We start from the raw sequence: 13287 nt of genomic DNA on the forward strand, positions 1-13287 counted from the left end.
AACCAGAGCATGTTACGATTGCGATTTCGTTTGTTCATAGGTCTTGAGTGAAGCAGGCCGTGTGGATGCCTCAAGGGTTCACATATAGCACTCGGCTATTCTGGGCCAGGGAGCAAACGGGTGGTCGGCGAGTGCTTGATAGGAACTTGCGTTGTACGTCATAGCGACACGGAGTCTATGCCTAAGATCACCTCCTATCAGAATCGCTTGAAGGAAGAGAACGACGTACATGAGCCACAGCTATACGATACCCTGGTGTACGAGGCTATAATGAAAAGCCAGTAACCATTGGAGAGGAGAATTCGGGATGAAGGTTGGCTTAATAGCCTGATGTATTGGTTTCTGTTGGGGCGTATTCCAAGGATGGTTTTGTGAAATGCGAAGGCACGCTACAAGTTGGAAAGGAGTGCGCCAGAACCAGCACTACATTCGAGGGAGTGCGACTGGTGCTGGGTAGTTGTAGTCATAGGTCACAAGAGGCGAGCGGCAAGTGTTGCTGGATGATTGCTATACCCGCTACACTGGATGTTCACGGGGGGTGGTCGATTACGACGGCATATTTAAAAGGGTTATCATCGTCATCCCGGATGAAAGAAAAAGGCATGGGTGGAAAAGCATATGGGCGTACGGTGACATTTAGCTGAACTGCAGCATCTCTTTTTTTTCTCGACTGCATATGAAAGGGGTTCAAGGATGGTTTCAATTTGGACTTGGTTCTGATTTTACTCATGGTTTCTGATATTGGAGGGGACTCTCCAAGTTTTGCTCAAAAGAAATACGGAGTTTTTTTATTCCAGTTTCAAATGTTGTACAATAGTTTCATTATAAAAGAAAGAAAAAATTATGTCGAGAAACAAGAGGCTTCTGCTAGTATTGAAACCTCCTGGGTGCTGCTGTATTAATGCTGCCCATGAAAGGTGGATGATTATCACGATTACTATCAGCAGCTCGCGATTGCTAATGGATGGTAGGTATAGGTAAGCTTGCTTCGGAGTACTGTCTACTGTAGGAAGCGCAATGGATTATTGTAATGTGTGTGAGTTCGGATTGCATGAGCATGGATATTTTGTCTGCCATTGTTGTTTCATTCATTCATTCATAAGAATCATAAGAATCATAAGAATCATAAGAATCATAAGAATCATAAGAATCATAAGAATCATACTGGCTGTCATGACAAGCAAGACCTGGTAGTTCATCATGTTGGCGGGGTTGAGGGGTTATCTATTAACTTTAGGGTAGCTGAATTGCACGGCCCGCACTGGACACTTGTGTCGTGAGGAGGATACAATTTTAAAGATCGGTCTTTACATCTCAAACTAACTCCTACCACAGGATATCATCAAATATCATCACCTTGTTAATGTCTTATGACTTTCTTGTGATGGTGCATCAGGTCTGGACGCCCCGATTGAGGATCATCGGATCATGGGAAGATACGTCGAAAAAGTGTTGCAGGTAACAGCTGTCCTAACATTCTACGATTGACTGTCTCCCCAAGCTGATATGACCTTGGCAGTAGAGCGAGGGGATGGATGTATTGCTATCTACAATTCCAGACTGAACAAAGTAGCCAACGCTCATTGAGAAAGAAGGAAAAGAAGCGAGACGCATTGCTGGCGGCTACCCAAGAAGCGGCTCCAAATCATACTTGCCAGCTAAGTACGTACATAGACTGACACGGCATAACATGGTTGCTAGCGATATCGTTCAGAGGCACATACCCAAATGACATCCTGCTGGGCCTGGAAATGACAGTGTCCCGTTCATCCACGCTGGCCTTTGTTTGGGCGTACTATAAAGCCAGGCGTATGCTTCGCAATGGGAATATATCCGGAGCTAACAGCGGGAGCGAAGGACATGAAGAATCCATATAACTAGTTGACTGATGTATGTCACGAAACATATGTTGTTTGGGACTAGGGCATGATCGACTTGGCATGATGATTCTACAAGGTGGAGAAGAGCCTCGTTACTTACTACCTTGGTATGGAGAGTCCATGTCATTATCCATACGGAGATTCTGGTCCGGTGAGTCATTGTGTGCTGATCTCCTTTCCGTATATCCTGAAGCACTACGGAGTAGTCTACGTGGAAGATGTCGAGATGAAGCAAAATTACCATCCGTTGTCGGCAAGATGAGGCCATTGTGAAGTTTGGGGAAGAGCTCACAAACCGGCCATTTCAAGGATGAGCCGCATGATGGAACCCCGGCCCCGGTGAACGAGATTGAGGCGAGTCAGGGCCAAGGGGTGGGTGATGAAGGAGACGCAAAATACCGTGACCACCTAGAGAAAGGGAATGAAGCTATCGTCAGGACACATTGGCCGATGGATCAACTGGGCATCAACAACACGGCAGCGGTGCGTGCCTTGCAGAAATGTCAAAGCCGGAGCATGCCCGGGAGCCGGGTCCCCAGAAATTACCTAAAGTGGAAATGGCTGAACAAGACCTGCAGATTGCGTACCTCCACAGCAGCGGGCAGCATTACGTCAAGGAAGCGTCGCTAGAAATTGTAAACATGACAGCCTCATTAGCAGCGAATGGGACAGCAACAGCAAATTTAGTGCCTACCTATAGCTTGTTGTGGGATGAGTTTGCGGGGATGTAGCACCTCTAAAGCGGAAATTGTCTAAGTTGTTAAGATACTACCTTACTTTAGACACTCAGGTACAGGCAAAGATATTGGATTAATTAATTGACAAGCAACAAAAAAGACTTTGATAGAGACTTTGCCATGTGCGCAATGAAATCTGGAGAGGGGAAAATGGGAAAACAAATTGCCATCCCAACGCATTGACAGTGATTACCCTACTGACTACGGAGTAACTTACGATGAGACAGTCTCTTCCCTCTGTTCTGTTCGTGTAAGTGATGGCTGAAGAGTCTTTCTTCACCTTGCCGCCACCAAAATGCGTCCTCATGCAGAGAAGCTTCCAAATTCTGCTCTGAATCTCGATATAAGCCGCCTGATTCGTCATTGATCCCGAATGCCGTGACATATTCCACATGGGGCCAGGCTAGGATATTGACTTGGGTGAATAAAGTGATCGACATACAAGGTTGAATTTCGATGCTTTCTCGGACCGCCATGTTGGAAACATTCAGCCTCCCCACGTCATCATAGCTAGGGAAACCATCTTTGGACTGCTGTATCGTCCTGACACGGCCATTATGAGTGGTTCACAAACTTACCCCGTCCCCTCGACTGCAGAACTCGTCGAGTTACAGTCATTTCACGAACCCGATATATACTACTTGTGGGTCCGGGGAAAACAAAAAGGTTGAGGGGGGCGAGACTCAGCTCTGATACAATATCGGTCCGGAAGGAAATAGAGATGGGAAAATCAGCCACGAGCTGGAGACTGATGTGAGATTCGGAGCCGACCTCCGGTTGGTCTGGGGAAGAAGGCTTGGTGCTTGTGGTCGGTATGCCTTCATCTGGAGAACTTGACGTCAACTTAACTCAACCAAGGCCACTGTGGTGGAGATTCTTCTCCTCGAGGGTGAGAATTGCATGTTAGAAAACAAAACATTTCATCATGATGCTTAAAGAAGGCGTAGGGCTTGAGAACTTATAAATAAAGCATGCGCCCAAGGCCTCTATTGCTACCAGCTCAGACATATAGCGCTTTGGCAACCTACATTCTCCCATCTCATCACTTTCCAACCACCTACAAGAGCGTCAAAGCTACAAGATGACCGCTCAAGTGGGTAGAGCCCTCTCCTACATGACATTCAAGCCCGATATGGGCACCAGCAAACATGAAGCTCCTTATCTCAATGAAGAAGGCTATGTCGACTTCTCGCCCGACGATCTCGAGAACCCGCGAAACTGGTCCCTCAAGAGGAGATGGGCCATTACCTGTATCGCAGTTTTTCTCGCAATGAACGGAAACTTTGCATCAAGCATATTTTCTGGCAGTATCGACTCTGTTGTGGAAGAGTTTGGAGTATCAGAGGTTGCTGCAAGCTTGACAACGACAATGTTTTTGCTCGGCTTCTGCGCAGGGCCCTTTGTCTTTGCGCCTCTTTCGGAGTTTTACGGTCGTCGGTGGATATTTCACATCACTTTTCTTGCCTATATGGCCCTCAACTTTCTCTGCGCGTTCCCTACAAACTTCGGATCACTACTCGTTGGACGATTCTTGGCTGGTGTCTTTATCTCTGCGCCTCTGAGCACCGCGCCGGGCGTTCTGGTGGACCTCTGGGACCCTATTGAGCGAGGAAACGCCACAGGAATCTTCAGCTTGGCTTCCTGGGTTGGCCCATCACTTGGGCCGGTGGTGTCCGGTTTCGTCCAGCTCAAGAAGAACTGGCGATGGGGCATGTACTCCGTCTTATGGCTCGGAGCTTTGACGGTGCTTCTCATGTTCTTAATCCCCGAGACGCATGCGCCGACTATTCTGGCGAAAAAGGCAAAGCGTGCCCGAAAGTCTGGAGTTGCTGGCTATGAAAAGGTTATAATGGAGGGAGAAGAAGATAAGCCTTCCCTCGCCCACGTCTACAAGCTGGCCCTCACGCGACCTTGGATTCTCATGTTCGACTTGATCTCTCTCCTCTGCTCTATCTACACTTGCATCGTATTCACTCTTCAGTTCATGCTCTTCAGCATCTACCCTATTGTATTCAGAGACATGAGAGGCTGGAACGCTGGTGTTTCGCAGCTCCCTCTCCTCGGCCAGGTCGTTGGGGCTGTTCTTGGAGCCATCGTCATCTTCGTTGACAGCGAGCGGCGGCGAAGCAAGGAGGCGGCTGGTAAGACGCTGCTGCCAGAGGATCGGCTTCTCATGGCTATGTTTGGAGGTGTTGCGTTCCCTATCACCATGTTCTGGCTCGCATGGTCTGCTAATTACAAGTGAGTCTCCAGCTTTCCATCTTTCTACACGAGTAACAGCAACTAATACATGACAGCGCTGTTCCTTGGATTGTCCCGACTCTTGCGGGCACTTTCCTCTCTGCCGCTCTAATGCTCGTCTACGTTGCTGTAATCAACTATCTTACCGACACATATGCCCAATACGCAGCTTCCGTCATAGCTGCCAACACAGTTGCTCGATCGGCTGGAAGTGCTGCCGCTCCCTTATTTACGACACAGATGTTCACTGCTCTTGGTGTAGGTGGTGGAGGTTCTCTTATCGGCGGAGTTGCGACTCTCCTGGCATTGATCCCGTTTGTTTTCTTCTGGTACGGCGCTCGTATCCGGAGAAAGAGCAAATATGCACTTGTGGAGCCTGATAAAATGGAGAAGATGGACGAGGAAGCCGATCCTACGGACTATGGTGTTCAAGCCGAAGAGACTCAGCACACAGGTGATATGGATGAGCCAGCACACAGCAAGCGTTCCGAGGATGCATGAGAAGGAGAAAGTTTGACGGCGTTTTGGCCTACGGAATTTGTATATTACCAATAATATGTAATGGAGAGACTAAAAGTGGTATGAAATTGGGTTTTCTTTCAGCCATCAGGAGTTCTGGGCCCATCACAGAAGGATGTAATGGTTTGGTATGATCCATATAAGGTTATTTTAGACTTAACTTTGTTCATCGTTAAGGATGTTACTGCGGAATCGGTTATATAGCTTATAAGATCTTGCGCTTTCACATCGATTTCTTTTAGTTTACTTTGGTCACTGAATCCAATTGCGGTCCGCCATCTCGACATGACAGGAAAGATGCTCGTCTGTTGACTACCTAGGTACCTAGTATGTAGGCTATCGCTACGTCAGTGGTGACATAAAACAGACATATGAAACACAGCCAGGTCAATCTGATAATATTTACCAGATGGCGAGTCATTTGCAGTAGCCGATAAGGCTGAATTGCAAAAAGCGCGGTGTTCGAACGGCCTGACCTACCAGGTCGAGTTTACAAGCCCCCGACACGGCTTGTATATCTACACAGTAACAAGGGCGTGGGCGTCATTCGTAACATACAGGTCTTCCGCAGCGGGCATGACAAACAAAGAATTCTGGATCTGGTGATGAAATTTGATAAATCTGATACACACAGGCACCATTGGTAGTTGATGTGTTGTGGCTGATGCATTAAGGACACGGCTGAGCTGGTCATGAACTCTCATCAGCAGGCATCCTGGTATCCTCTGTTGCGTCACATGTTGTGTCTCAAGTGCCATGTCACGCCAAAAGTCAAAGTTAGACAGGGACACGGGATGGGCTGAAAGAAAAGCGGCGATTGGTTGATCTAAACTCCCGCCCGGCTCGTCTTACGCTCAGCCGTTGGATTTAGACCAAGTTTCACAAGGTGACAAGCGTTTCTAGAAAAGAACAACTCATCAGAGTGGCGAAATGGGTTCGAGGACAAGCACCGCATCGAATATGCAGGTTTCCGAGGTAGCACGAACCTAGGGTGTTCCTTCGAGGAACGACTTCTGAGCCTCACTTTGCAGAGATTGAGAAGATCTTTGCTGCTTCAAGTGAGATCTGGGGACGGCATATCCTAGTTTTGGGAGCCAATTACCAAGGTCGGAGTGTTTGGAAGAGAGCCTCACTCTGAACAATGCCTACGGGGGCTCAGTCAAATCCATGGATCAAGACCAAGGGCGGGCCCGTCGACCTGGTCAGAGGTTGTTAATGTTGACTTCTCCAAAAGGGCGGAGAAGAGCCGGCTTCGATTTTATCTCCGGAGCTGTTGTTTCAATAGAATATACTCGGTGTTGCCGGGCGTTGAGATGTTGCAAAGTGGAAATAACTGCATGATAACTGTGGCGCAAGGCGAACCTAAGAAACGAATCTACCTACCTAAGCCAGCCTGCGCTGTGGACGCTGGACGCCCAGCCGGTGCCCAGCTGGGTATCAAGTGCCACTGCCCCAGCGCCCAGCGCGCCCAAGAGCTTCTAGTGGGCCTCACAAGGCCGCCACCCCTGTCGAATAGCGTCAGCGTTGTGCGTCCAGGTTGAGGTATACCCTTCCTCATTACGTCGTTTGTTTCGCCCCGCTTGTACGGTTGAAAGCTACAAGGGCGGAGGAGAGAGAGTCTTGGTTGTTAAGCAGAACATGTTTTGATGGACAACTTGTGTTTGTGTAGCGGATTGATAGACTTGTGTGTTGTGAAGAAAACAAAGATATTTAGGACAGAAGATGTACGGCCTGGTTTATAAAGGCCAAATGTTGAGAGTTAAACTTCCCTTTAAAGCTTGCTCAAGCTGAGTTGAGTTGCGGGAACGGAAACAGGCATGAGCGATTCTACTGCCTTAGTAGGTACATACCGTACTCCCCCCTTGTCGCAGCATCAAAGGACCCTGTTTTTGCTTGGCTGGGTTGCGGCGGGGTTTCTCTTGCTGCTTCTCTGACTTATCCCTCCCGCCACATCCTCGTCCTTTTCCTCTTTACATCGACAGAACCCGTCAACTCGGTATTGTAACATTATCGCTTATCATCACCATAAAGCCACCTTCAATTATAACCAACACCAACTATTACACCACTGCACAACATAGTAGCGACATAAACCGCACACCATCCTCATGTCAAACTACGACCCGTACGATCGGGATTACTCTCGCCGCTATGTGCGGGAGGAGCGTCGAGAAGAACCCCGCTATCTCGACCCTCGAGATTCCTTCAACTCAAAGACTCATCGGGAGATCGTTCCTCGCGGTCGTGAGGACAGCGATCTATCGATAGAAGAGGTCAGACGGGACTTTCCCCCTCCTGGTACCCGTGATATTCGCCGGGCCCGATCCGCCGGCCCAAACTACTACGAGGAAGAATATGAGTATCGCCGAGGCTACGACCCTCGCGATCGCGACTATGACCGCCGTTCCCACAGAGGCCACTCCAGTCCATACTACGAAGATGAAGAGCGCGAGCGTAAGCACAAACCCAAGGGCATGTCCAAGAATGAGAAGATCATCGCAGCCGTCGCCGGTGCCGCCCTTTTGGCGGGTGGTAAGGAACTATACGATCGCCGCGAAGCCAAGGAGGAGCGCACTGAAGTCCAACGCAATCCTCTGTCAACTGCAGCTCTTGCTGGAGTCGGTGCCTTGGCTGCCTACCAGGGTGCACAATTCTACAACAAGCAGCAGGCCAAGAAGGATCAAAAGGCCAACATGATCCTTCAACGCGGCCGCGACGGTTATTATAGTGATTACTACTCTGATGAGGACGAAAGCCCAAGGGAGAAGAAGGGACACAAGAACTTTCTCGAGAGTGCTATCGCAGCTACAGGTCTCGGCGCAGCTGTCAAGAGTCTCACTGGTGGCGGCGGAGACGATACCAGGAGTCGCCGGGGAGGTAGTCCTTCCAGCGAAAGATCTCGTTCTCACGCCGGTGGTGGCAGCGGCGCCAACAAGATTCAAAAGGCGGCTATGGCTTCCCTCCTTGCCGGTGCCACAGAGGCCTTTCGTGTTGCCAAGGAGCCTGGCGGCTGGAAGGGTGAAAAGACGAAGCGTATTCTCACCGCCGCTGCAGGTGCTGCTGCTGTCGACACCGCAACTGATGACAAGGGAGGAAAGCTAGGCTTGGCTGAGTCTGTGATTGGTGGCTTAGTCGGCAACCGCCTAATTCGTGGTTCCAGAAATGATATCGAGGAGGATCGCAAGACTGGCCGCAGCCGCTCGCGCTCGCGAGCTCGCTCCAAGTCTCAGGGTGGTGGCAGTGGAGGCGCAAGCGGTCTTGCTGCTCTTGCAACCGCTGGCTTGGGTGCCCTGGGCGCAAAGAAGGTTCTTGACCGATCTCGATCGCGATCCAGAAGCCGTAGGGGACGAAGTGCCTCATATAGTCCATCCCCAGACAGGCGCCGTCAGCGAAGCCGCAGCCGTAGTGTTGTTGACAAAGCTCGCAACGGTTTGGCCAAACTAGGCCTTGGAGCTGGAGCTGGCGCTGCCGCTGATGACTACCACCGGCGCGACCAAGATGACTTTAGCGATCGCGGTGGCAGCCGTTCCCGCCGATACTCGGACGATATGTACGATGACCGTCGATATGGAACCAATCGAGATTATTACGACGATGATAGATCATTCAAGAGCAAGCCCCGAGAGAGAAGACGAGGAGGGCGTTCTGATTATTCCTCTTCGTCATCAGACCTAGGGGATTCTGATGAGGATGAGAAGCGGGCGAAAAAAATGAGAGGTAAGCAAGTTATCACCACCGGTTTAGCGGCAGTAGCCACTATACACGCAGCGCACGAGGTATATTCTAGCATGGAAAAGAGAAACGCACGGCACAAAGCAGTCAAGGAAGGGCGGTTGAGTGAGATGGAAGCCAAAAAGCTCAAGACGAAAGCAATCATGCAAGACGCCGCATCAGTCGGTATTGCTGCTATGGGCATCAAGGGAGCCATCTCCGAGATGAAGGAAGCCAAAGAGCTGACACACGAGTGCAAAAATTTCCAACAAGAGAAGGCTCGTCGTCATGAGAAGCGAGTGCAAAGGCGCTTACGACAACAGTCAATGAGTGACGGCAGGAGGAGAGCAGACAGCTGGGCTCCTTCGTCTCGACGGGATGGGTACGACTCGGATATCGAGTATGAATACTTTGACCCTCAAGACTACGGAAGCAAACCTTACAGAGGCAACACCTTCCCAGCAGAGCCGTATGGTACAGACACTTACAGAAGGAATCCCAACGGTCTGCCATCTCCTTACTAAGAGCCTGACTGGGTGTTGGGCGGCATCCACGCTTACTCACCTATACCACTACAAACATCTTAAATCATGACTTATGACGAGACGACTTATTTGGCTCATGAGAAGCTTGGGCCAACCAAACAGCGTTTTTCCTTTGGACGCATGGCAATGAACCCCCCCAGAGAGTAATTGGAAGACTAGAAAGAGAAGGAAAAGGTGTGAATATGGCCTGTTGCGCTGCGTGGTGTGGCTGGCATTCGTTTTACTGAAATTCCTTTGCATCAGATAGATGAAGCAGATTTGCTTTCTCCCCGCAACCTCTCCCACGTTTGTTTCACATGTGTATTCAAGACGAAGACTAACGACGGATGATTAAAATAGACCATCGCCGATACTAAGCCAGTGGCCCGATCCCGGCAGGCACAGAAGAAAAAACGAAACTATATCTCGGCACACCGGCACATACGTGCATATCTGTCCAACGATGAGCTGCTCTATTCTGGTAAAGTTGATGAATGGGGTAGGGTCTAGTCGAGGGCTCAAAACGGGGAAACAAGCGAGAGTGGCACGAGTTGACCCAACGAGATGGGAAGAGAGGGGCGGTAAGAAAGGATCGGGACGCAAATGTGGTGTTAACAAATCACTATATGCACGATGATGAAGTGGTGGGAATTCGGGTAGGCGGTTTCGGGAAGAACGGCTTTTTGGAACGACGGGGGCTTGCAGATCAAGACTCGGCGATTGGACCAAGTGCGACAAGAAATCAGGAATGAGCCTGGATGAAGATGGCAAGACATCTCTTGAAAGTCAAAGGTGTATAGGCATACGAAGAGATGTACGTGGATGGTATGATATTTTTGTTTTTTCTTCTTCTCCTTTTGCCATGTTTGGATATCTGGATGAATAGCTTGTTATGCTGGATAGCAGATGATGAGGTTTACGGGTGTCGATTTACCGGCCCCCAGAATACCTTGACGAATCATGACCTATGATGAACGACTCTGGCTTATAATAAACCATGTTACGCCTTTGGTGTTGATGAAGCGATATTCAGCTGTTGCTGGGTAATGTGAATGACAGCGGCTTCCAACAATTAGGTATAGACAAAAGTGAAAACAGTTTGTTCTCCCTTGATCTTACTACAGTCTTCCAATCACTATTCCGTACCTGTCGTTCATCGTTTGATATCCCGTACGTACTCCAGTAAACTCGACGATGCTTACACCCTGGCCGAATTAGTGTGTGATTCTTGTTTCTAACAGATCTGAGCTCAGCTCTGTAACGTCATCAAGCTATGACGTCACTTATCAAGTGTCCATTTCACTGACAGCTCAGCCTAGCAGCTGAGGTTGTTCAATCACGAGGTGGTTTCAAGGTATGTAGCCCACGCCGAGTGGAAGTAGTCTGTAGAGGAGTTAAGTCAATCGCTTTTACGCAAGGACAAGAGGCTTTTGGTCCCCAACACCATGCAGTCCGGTGTTGTGTGGTGGTACATATTCTCGCGATTGGACACAAAAACTGACGCCTCAGTTGATACCGTGATAAATGCTCATTACTGTCTATAAATCACAGCACTGTAGACCAGCTTTGGTGGCCGAATGCTCATACTCGGGCTCAATCTCATGCGCCAAGACCTCCACCCGCCTGTTGTTTCCAGCTCTGCGCCATGGCCAGAAGATTGGACACGTCAGCGGCCTGCTTATCATCAGCAGGGAAGACATAGTCGATGTATTCCTCCCACGAGTCGTCGTCCAGCTTTCTTCGGCGCTTCGTCTTGCGTGGCATTTGTTTCTGCACAGCCTCCACATCCTCCGCTGAGCCGTGTGTACGCTCGAAAGATAACCAGGCGTTGAGTAACGAAACGCACTCTTCCTTGAGATCTCGGTCTCGCATGCTCCTGTGTGCTCGCTTGAATACCTTGCGTGCTCGCTCCTTGGCCTCTTCGCTGACTGGCTGTTCCTCATCACCCTCCTCCTCTTCATCTTCAGGGATGTTAATCTCAAAGTGCGCGTAACTGATCCAGACCTTAACGTGGTCCGTCTTTTCAAGTAGGCGCTCGTAAAGGTCTCGCGTCCGCTCGTATTCACCTTCTTCCTCCTCAAAATCGATGTACGCCTTCCATAGGAGCTCAGGCATGTCAAGCTGTTGTTGCTGGACAGCAAGCTCAAAGATGGCGCGTGTACGGTCCAGATCATCCAGACCCCGCTCAAGTTCGGCAAACTTGATCCATGTCTGACAATTTGCTGGGTTATATTCGATGTGCTTCTCATACAGAGTGCGACACCGCACGAACTCGAATAGTTTTCGTTCAAGGTCAACGTAACCGTTGAAGATCTTGTCCTTTGGGCACATGCCAATCGCGCGTCCAAGAAGCTTTCGCGCTGCGGTGAGTTCACCCTGTCTGATTTCGAAATGCGCCGCCATGAGCCAGATTTTAGCAAACGTGAACCTCTTGTGTGGGATCAGACCCAAGCACGTGTTGTAAATCTGCCGTGTCCTTTCAACATCCTGTCCCTCCATCTCTTCCCATATAGCGTAGAAGATCCAGAGATAGATGTATCGCCTCCAGTGCCGCTTTTCCATTGTTGGTGGAACCTGAGCAACAGCCCTCTCGTATATATCTCGAATTCTGTCAGAGTCCTGTGAAGTCTCTTCGAGCTTTGCGTAGTCGAACCAGGCGTCGTAGTTCTTGGGGTTCTCTTTGATAAGCTCCTCGTAATATACCCTCCTCTTGGACAGCACAACATCTTCCACTCCGTCCTTGTCGCCAAATTGTTTCTCGAATGTTGTGTATGCCTTGTGCAAAATCATCGACCTCGATCTTGGTAGTCGGTCCAGGGCATACTTGTATATCGCACGAGCGCGCTCATACTCTTTGAGCTTGGCCTCGAAACGAGCATATGCAATAAACAATTTCTCGTCGACGAAGTCATCTCCCAATGCCTCCACGGCCTCCCCAAAGACTTCCCGCACTTGGTCGCTGGTACCAAACTCCTCCTCAAACTTGGCCCACTTGATCCAATTCCGGGGCTCGGGGTGAATCATGGTAAAGGTCCGAAAGATTTCTCTTGCTCGCTCGAATTCGCCATATCGCTTCTCAAGCTTTATATACGAGCTCCATGCCGCTTCATCTGGCTGCCATTGCATCCATCGATCAAATACTTGTCGAGTTCCAGGAATGTTGCCCAACATCTCCTCCATGTAGACATATTTGTACCAGAGCTTGTCAACGCGCGGCAAGCGAGTGACGGCACGATCCAGGAGGTTACGCGCGTGGTTGATGTTCCTCGCCTTCATCTCCGACTCGATGTACCGAATCCATAGCTGAACATTATTGGGATGTGCGTCGAGTGCGCGCTCAAAGACGGACCGGGCGCGGGCAAATTCCTTCTGCTCCAACTCCCACTGAGCATATCTCAACCAGTTGTTGAGGTTGAGTCGATTGCGTCGCACATAGTCCTCGAACTCTTTTCTCTTCCGTCCTTGAAACTCGTGAAGCTCTTCCAAATCAGCAAATCGTTGAGTGGGGGCCTGCACTCCGACTTCTTGCCGGTCGACAGCTTCTCTTAAAAGCTGTTCGGCACTGATTTGAACAGGCGCGGCGGCCTTGTTCTTCACCCTCGGTGGCCCTCTAGACGACTCCATCGTACGATCGCCAAGTTTCGAGGGCTTAGGTTGATAAGTGGCGATTATTGT

The 13287-nt window shown here is 49.7% G+C and overlaps 3 protein-coding genes across 3 annotated transcripts; 2 read left to right on the forward strand and 1 right to left on the reverse strand.

Moving 5' to 3' along the window:
- Positions 1-3698: 3698 nt before the first annotated feature.
- Positions 3699-5359, forward strand: J7337_000590 (uncharacterized protein; the record flags this gene model as incomplete). Its single annotated transcript, XM_044818339.1, has 2 exons — positions 3699-4858; positions 4915-5359. The coding sequence occupies 2 exons, from the start codon at positions 3699-3701 to the stop codon at positions 5357-5359; spliced, it is 1605 nt and encodes a 534-aa protein (XP_044686041.1).
- Positions 5360-7485: 2126 nt separating this feature from the next.
- On the forward strand, positions 7486-9612 carry J7337_000591 (uncharacterized protein; the record flags this gene model as incomplete). Its single annotated transcript, XM_044818340.1, has 1 exon — positions 7486-9612. One exon carries the CDS (start codon positions 7486-7488, stop codon positions 9610-9612), a length of 2127 nt encoding a protein of 708 aa, XP_044686042.1.
- Positions 9613-11211: 1599 nt separating this feature from the next.
- Positions 11212-13236, reverse strand: CLF1 (NineTeen Complex (NTC) component; the record flags this gene model as incomplete). The annotated part of the gene is made up of 1 exon (XM_044818341.1): positions 11212-13236. The coding sequence occupies one exon, from the start codon at positions 13234-13236 to the stop codon at positions 11212-11214; it is 2025 nt and encodes a 674-aa protein (XP_044686043.1).
- Positions 13237-13287: the final 51 nt, after the last annotated feature.

Source organism: Fusarium musae, chromosome 1 (assembly GCF_019915245.1).
Source record: "Fusarium musae strain F31 chromosome 1, whole genome shotgun sequence".
NCBI classification, from domain to species: domain Eukaryota; kingdom Fungi; phylum Ascomycota; class Sordariomycetes; order Hypocreales; family Nectriaceae; genus Fusarium; species Fusarium musae.